The 7,930-nt window shown below is 44.0% G+C and overlaps 1 protein-coding gene across 2 annotated transcripts in view; it reads right to left on the bottom strand.

Moving 5' to 3' along the window:
- Positions 1-7,930, bottom strand: part of ACVR1B (activin A receptor type 1B) — a 23,366-nt gene that overhangs the window by 7,711 nt on the left and 7,725 nt on the right. For both annotated transcript variants that reach the window (XR_002773576.1, XM_012805617.2), the window contains exons 4-6: positions 5,308-5,475; positions 3,781-3,937; positions 673-797 (exon numbers count right to left, since the gene is read on the bottom strand). Coding sequence is in view for 1 of the 2 variants with exons in the window: in XM_012805617.2 (XP_012661071.2) it covers positions 673-797; positions 3,781-3,937; positions 5,308-5,475 (450 nt within the window). In the remaining variant the exon portion in view is untranslated. The remainder of the gene's footprint in view (positions 1-672; positions 798-3,780; positions 3,938-5,307; positions 5,476-7,930) is intronic.

The raw sequence follows: 7,930 nt of genomic DNA, 5'->3' as shown, positions 1-7,930 counted from the left end.
AGGTTCCTGAATTTGATCATGTGGCAGAATACTTGGAGGTTATCCTAAAACACTGATATACAAAGCTAGTGATAATAAGTGTTTTCTGCTGAATCTGAAATTATCTTTTACTGGATCCTGAAGTTACAAATGCCACTTTAAAAAAAAAAAGAGCATTTTTTTTTAATTATGAGAAGGGAAAAAAACTCATTTTGAGAAAATTTTTCTATGAATACTTGCAAATTTAGAAATTACCACTATTATTTCAGTGTTGAAACACCAGGGTTCCCCAGGAAAGTGGCTTGAAAGCCAGTGTGTTAGAATATACAGCCTTCAATGTAAAGGACAGTTCCACATTAATCCCGTGCTATTCGCACCCAGGGCATTTCCCCCACATCTATGGAATAATAAAGACAATGTGTTTCTTTGTTTAAAGCCAAATGAGACTACAGGATGGTTACCACAAGGAAAAACACCATTCAACAAGCTGGTCCAAGGAGTAAACCCCCCCTTAGCACAGCTGCCTCCGAGACTCTCCTCCTTTGATGACAACCCTAAGTTTGATTCAGGCTCTGACAGCAGCATCCAAAAGGCGGTAAAAAGAAAGAGCAGTAAAGTACCAGCCCCTGTGGTGATCCAGCATTCTGGAACTGGGAGGCAGGAGCAAGAGAAGACAAAAGAAAAGAAAGTTACCTCCAGAATTGCATCTTCGAGCAATCTCCCAATATACCAGCCCGAGGGCATAGATATCAGCACATTTAAAGGAGTCAAAATGTTTCATGTTAATGGTTTCATCAAGTACTTCAGGGGCCATGTATCTGCAACAGCAAAACACATACAGTCACACACAGAAAATTATGATCTATTTTTTTGTTGTTGTTGTTGCTGCAGTTTTTGGCCAGGGCCAGGTTTGAACCTGCTGCCCCCAGTTTATGGGGCCAGTGCCCTACTCCTTGAGCCATAGGCGCTGCCCTGATCGGTCTCTCTAAATCAAAGTATCAACTTAAGGGGCTTCTGAATGTGGGAGAGCATCATCCACAAAGTCATTTGAGGAATAGGAAGTGAACTCATCTCTTCATTGCAAACTCCCACGTTTTATATTGGAATCTGAACACTTCAACACAGATTTGGCAATACTAGGTTACTCTTGTGTGTATCTCTATTTTTAACCATCAAGATCTGAAACACGCCTGGCAGAAGTCCTTGTTCTATGGGTCACATGAGCAGTAATGGTACATAAATCTGGTTGCTACTGGGGTCTCTCACTTTACTGAATGTAGCTACAATGATAACTTGAACTTAAATTTCTTTCTTTTTTTTTTTTTTTGAGACAGAATCTCATCCTATGTCCCTGAGCATAGTACGATGGCATCATAGCTCACTGCAACCTCAGACTCGGGCTGCGGGCATCCCGCTGCCTCAGCCTCCAGAAGCCGCTGGGATTACAGGCGCTTACCAAGGTCCCTGGCTGGGTTGTTCCTTTTTTTTTTTTAGGAGTCTGGGTTTCTCTCTCAGGCAGACAAGTCACGAACTCCTGAGCTCAAGCAATTCTCCTTCTTCAGCCTCCCACAGTGCTGGGATTACAAGTGTGAACCACCATGCCCAGCTTAAATTTCATTCTGAACTTCTTCTGTTATCCTACCTGACCTGACTTGGTAGACATGTAGAAAAAAAATTTTTTTTTTAAGAGTCAGGGTCTTGCTCTGTCATTCATGCTGGAATGTAGCGGTGTAATCATAGCTCATAACAACTTCAAACTCCTGGGCTCAAGTGATCTTCCTCCCTCAGTCCCTAGTAGGTAGGACTACAGGCACAGGCCACCACACCTAATTTTTTAAATTTTTGTAGAAAAAAAATTTTTTTTTTTTTTTTGTAGATATGGGGTCTCAATATGTTGCCTAGGCTGGTCTTGAACTCTTGGCTTCAAGGCTTCAAGTGATCCTCCTGCCTTGGCCTCTCAAAATGCTGGCATCAGGGTCTGAGCCACCATGCCTAACCAGATATATAGGGGGAGAATTTTTTTTTTAATAAAAAGAATGAAAAGGAAGAAAAAAAGGTCAGTGCTAATAGTACCTGGATATGGGAAAACTAATTCTAGAGGAGGTCAGTGGCACCCTTAGTGACTCTGGATAGTTATCCTGTCCTCACAAGAAATCAAGAATCATCTCAGGCCCCACATTTTGGTGTCTCTGTAGCTGCAATCAAAAAAAATCATTTTATTCATAAGGATAAATTTGTACTAGATTGTTTATCGCAGCTCAATTTATAATCACCAAGATGCGGAAACAACCTAATTGCCCATCAACTCAGGAATGGATTAACAAATTGTGGTACATGCACACTAATGGAATACTGTTCAGCCATAAAAAGATGGTGACTTCCCATCTTTTGTAATATCCTGTATAGAGTTGAAACACATTATTCTTAGTATCACAAGAATGGAAAAGTATCCAATGTACTCAATACTAATAGGAAGCCAGCAGACGATCTGATGCATACCCACATAGAAGAAAAACTCATTTCAATTAAAGTTGGGGTGGAGAGGGAAGGGGGTTGGGGTACTCTCACTGAATGGGCATGGGGTGCGGGTGTTTGGCACACCATTTATGTGTGGGACATTATGACAAGAGGGACTCTACCTAACAAAATCAAATATTTTGACCTGGTGGTTTATACCCTCACATTAACCTGAAATAAAAAAAAGAAAGAAAGAAAGAAAAGGCTCTATGCCTATAGCTCAGCAGCTAGGGCACCAGCCACATACACTGGAGCTGGCGGGTTCGAATCCAGCCTGGGCCTGCTACACAACAATGACCACTACAACTAAAAAATAGCCGGGCATTGTGGCAGGTGCCTGTAGTCCCAGCTACTTGGGAGGCTGAGGCAAGAGAATTGCTTAAGCCCAAGAGTTTGAGGTTGCGGTGATCTGTGACGCCATGGCATTCTTCTGAGGGTGACAAAGTGAAACTCTGTCAAAAAAAAAAGGAATGAAGGATGGGAGGGAGGAGCGTGATTTAAATAAAATTCATTTAGGGGCTCAGCACCTGTAGCACAGTGGTTATGGTGCCAGCCACAGACGCCAAGGGTGGCGAGTTCGAACCCGACCCTGGCCAGCTAAACAATGGCCGGGCATTGTGGTGGACACCTGTAGTCCCAGCTACTTGGAGAGGCTGAGGCAAGAGAATCGCTTAAGCCCAAGAGTTTGAGGTTGCTGTGAGCTGTGATGCCACTGCACTCTACCAAGGGCAACATAGTGAGACTCTGTCTCAAAAAAAAACAAAAAAACAAAAAAACAAAAAAACCCAAAAAAACTCATTTAGGTTCAGAAAACAGATCCCCTCTTCCTTGTTCTATCAAAAGACAGTCTCATTTCCAACTCAGGCAGTCCATCTGCAATCACAATTCTTACTTCTTACTCCACTTCTCTATGACATGAGAAGGAAGCCCATAATCCTAATGGTGCCCCCACCCCACCTGGATCCCCTCTGCTGAAGCTCTGCAAACCTGCTCTTACCAACCCTCAAGCGAAGCACATATAGCCTCCTTCCACACTCTCTGCACAAGCCCCACCCTGGACTGGCAAGCCTGGTGTCTACTGCCCTTCTAAATCCTGCTCCATAGATTCCTTCTCACCCCCCACAAAATACCACCAACACATATAGGATGTTATGGAGGTATGCTCTTAGAACTTTTATCTGTTAAATGCAACTGTATAGCTTTCTCATGTACATATGGGAAAGGGCACACATGGGACACTCAATACAAGCTTTTGAGCAAGGGCAGAGGCCCAGGCCTTCCTACCGTTTGGTCCCCACCCTCTGGTTTGGGGCAATGTCGATGGTGTCAGTTACTGCATCATGACGGACAGCCAGGCCCAGATCTGCGATGGCACACATGCCATTTTTCTTTACCAAGATATTCTTTGACTTTAAGTCTCGGTGAGCAATTCCAGGCTTCCCTGTCAGGGAAAAAAAAATAAAATAAATAACACACAACAGATTTGAGCTTTAGCTTTGCCTTCCACTAACTCTATGACTCTGAAAAAGTGACAACCCATTGTACCTTGATCTTCTCATCTATAAAATCAAAATGATGGTACTTACTTCACAGAAGTGTTGTGAGGAACGAGTGCATTGATGCAGGTGAATATAAAGTGTATGCATATTAGCTACTATTGCTGGAGTATTAATACTACTGTTACTCACGTTCCCTGAAAGTGCTTAGTATGCTCAGGTAAAGGAATTCTGAGGATTCTAGAAGTTGCTGGGTTGGCTAGTATCAGAACCAAAGAGGCCCAGGGATCAAGGATAAGGACTACTCTCAGCACTGGAAGGTTAGTAAAAGGACCCAGCTTTCAGGTTGGTTTTCTCTCATGGACACCAATAGCTACCTAGTGCCCTGGTCGACCAGGCATCAGGGATCACACCTGCCACTATGACAAGATCAGGATCTCCCAAAGAACCAACATTACAGTCAATAGGCAGTGAAGCTCAAGGTCTTTTTCCCTTGAAGAAAACCTTCCTAGATTAGTAAAGCTCAGGGTCCAGTCAACTAACAAGCCAGCCATCCCTAACAATGAATGTATAAAATTGCTAAACTGATGTTCCTGTTATGTTTATCTTTTTAGCTTCATTCTTTGTTTGATTTTGATTTTTTTTTTTTGAGACAGAGCCTCAAGCTGTCACCCTGGGTAGAGTGCCGTGGCATCACAGCTCACAGCAACCTCCAACTCCTGGGCTCAAGCGAGTCTCCTGCCTCAGCCTCCCAAGTAGCTGGGACTACAGGCGCCCGCCACAACGCCTGGCCATTTTTTGGTTGCAGCCATCATTGTTGTTTGGCGGGCCCGGGCTGGGGATTCGAACCCACCACCTTAGGTGTATGTGGCTGGCGCCTTAGCTGCTTGAGCCACAGGCGCCGAGCCTAATTTTGATTTTTTTAAACATGGGGTCTCACTATGTTGCCCAAGCTAAAGCACAGTGTCTATCAGTGCACCTGTGCCACCATGCCCAGCCCCATAGTTGCATTCTTCTGCATGCACAATGTAGGCCTCTGGGATGATTATTCCTTGATAATGAACAGCCGTGTCAGGATAGCAATTGACAAACAACTGACCACTGACATCATAAAGTTCCTGAAGGTGTTCAAAAGATAGGTGAAGAGAACACCCTACAGACATCTCTTGTTTTCATGCCAAGCTCAAATCTCAAATCTCCCTCCTTTAGATAGTTCGGTCCGAACTTTCTCAGATTTAGTTCTAAGAGCTAAATCAGGATGGTACAGCCTTTGGAATCCTACCCTGCTTCACCGCTCTGAGGCTAGCCCACTCACCTTGTGTGCCCACAATCTCCATGTGCAGGTGTGCCAGCCCACTAGCAGCGGATAAGGCCAGCTTGATCATCCCCTCAATTGTCACTGTGTATCGGTTAAGATAATCAAACAAGGAGCCATGCTCATGATAGTCCGAGACAAGCCACAGCTGTGTCCAGGTGCCATTATCTGCAGAGAACCACAGATGAGTTCCAGAAAAGGCCCAACTATCAGCAGAAAGGCTAAAATTGGAAAGGATGAACATGTACAATGCAAAATCCAATTAAGACTCCTGAATTTATTATACATTTCTTCACTCTACATCTCTAGATATCACCTCAACACCATGCCATGACATTTACAGTAGTCTACGAGCTTTAAGCTCCAGTAAAGATAGAAGAACAAACACCTGCTCCCACATTTCTTTTAGGTGGGCTGTAGGATTCTGAATAGCACTTCATTTTTATGCCAAATTTGAAATGTGAAGTATCCAGGAAAGAGAAAGCATTTGCTCAGGGAAACAGGTATCACTATATTGGTCTGAATATTGCTTGGATCCTGGCAAGACTTGGCTCATCTACAGGTAAGTATCAAAACGGGCTGCATTCACTAGCACCAAGGAGAAAGGCCCTGCAGGTTCTTCTCTGTGTCCCAGGACCTCAGAACACAGCCCAACCACAGCACTTGTCTCATTTGTAATGTTTCTTTTCAGTTTGTTGCTCTTACCAGGCCAAGAGCTCTCTGTGAGAGTAGAAAAGATCTCCTGTATGCATTATTATATTCCAAGCCAAAAAATGCTTTCAACACATGAATAACCCACTTCCAAGTATTCCCAGAGAGTTCATCTTATCTTTCAGAAGAGCAATGGAAGGTGGACAGCACACACTTGATTTTCTCTCTTTTATACATGGGCCAGGCAATGAGAAGGGTAGGGGGATAGGAGACACCAAAAGCAGAAATCTAATTAAGCTATGCTGCTACTGATAGGAAGACTGGAAAGTGGATTACAATCTTCAGAATTCCAGGCTGGTGCTAGCTCCAGGGTATAATGCTATATAGATCACATTAAAAAGGCAAGAATGAAGGAGTCCAGTTTTTCTCCTTCCCTGGCCCTAATGTGGGTTTTGACAGCCAAATCCCTACCCCCACAAGCTGCCAGAATCAATAAAAGGAGCAGCTCCTGGAAACACACAAATTTTGGCCTCTCTTATCACAAAGAACCCACCCAACACACTGCTTTTTACTCTCTAATCAGCCTTGAAGTCCTTAGGACTCTGCCAATAAGTTAAGAGAAGATATATTTTGATCCTTTAAGATATAAGATTTAAATTTTATCAAAAGGTGATGCTGGGTGGCACCTGTGGCTCAAAAGGGTAGGACTCTGGCCCCACATGCTGGAGGTGGCAGATGCGAACCCAACCCCCAATCAAAAAAAAAAAAAAAAAAAGATGACGCTATTTTTTTTTTTTTTTTTTTTTTGAGACAAGAGTCTTACTATGTCACCCTTGGTAGAGTGCCGGAGTATCACAGCTCGCAGCAACCTCAAACTCTTGGACTTAAGCGATTCTCTTGCCTCAGCCTCCCAAGTAGCTGGAATTACAGGCGCCCGCCATAATGCCCAGCTATTTTTTTGGTTGTAGTTATCATTGTTCTTTAGCAGGCCCAGGATGGGTTTAAACCCGCCAGCCCCTGTGTATGTGGCCAGCACGACTGAGCAATGGGCGCCGAGCCAAGCTAATGCTATTCTGAAAGAATAGCTTATTCAGAGGGAGTAAAACACTCTCTCTTCTCCTTTTTCCCTCTTATGACAGTCCAAGATTCTTCACCTTAAGGGCAGCTGAGGCCTACAACCCCCCACAGCAACATGAGGAATGAGCAGGCTCCTGCTGTTTCAGGAACAAAAAGTGAAGACTTAGCGTCTCCCAGAGGCTTTGTACACACTTAACTTCTAAAACTCACCATACTGCATAAGCAGGCTGAACAACCACGAGATTTCTAAAACGTAAACCAGTCACCTCCTGGCCATCCTTCTGCACACCAGGTGCACGTCTGTTCCTCACCTGTGGCTCAGGGCTATGAGGGCCTATGACTGTGTATTACTCTTATGAGGGATGACCCAAGCAGCTGGCAAAGGTCCTGGCCCACAGCAGTCAACAAATGATACTGTATTCATCAATGAAATTTCAATTACTGCCCACTATCTTCAGAATAAAATATAATTCTCTAAGAAAAGCCATGTCTGGGTCAAGCATGGCGGCTCACCCCTGTAATGCTAGTACTCTGGGAGGCCGAGATGGGTGGATCGCCTGAGCTCAGGAGTTCAAGACTAGCCTGAGCAAGAGCAAGACCCTGTCTCTAAATTTAGCTGGGCATTGGCAGGCACTTGTATTCCCAGTCACTCGGGAGGCTGAGACAAGAGAATCACTTGAGCCCAGAAGTTTGAGGTTGCTGTGAGCTGTGATGCCATGGCTCTCTACCAAGGGTGATAGGTGAGACTCTGTATCAAAAAAAAAAAAGAAAGAAAAGAAAAGAAAAGCCATGTCTTGGGCTGTGGCACAGTTAGTCCAACTTTCTCCTCTCTTCTGCATATGTCCACAGTTTCCTTCCCACTGTTTTTTCTTCCGGACCAACTTTTTTTTTTTTT

This window comes from Otolemur garnettii, unplaced genomic scaffold, assembly GCF_000181295.1.
Source record: "Otolemur garnettii isolate 467f Iridium unplaced genomic scaffold, OtoGar3 scaffold00043, whole genome shotgun sequence".
Lineage (NCBI taxonomy): Eukaryota > Metazoa > Chordata > Mammalia > Primates > Galagidae > Otolemur > Otolemur garnettii.
Note: the sequence above shows the minus strand (reverse complement) of the source record. Positions and strands in the feature narration are given on the sequence as shown.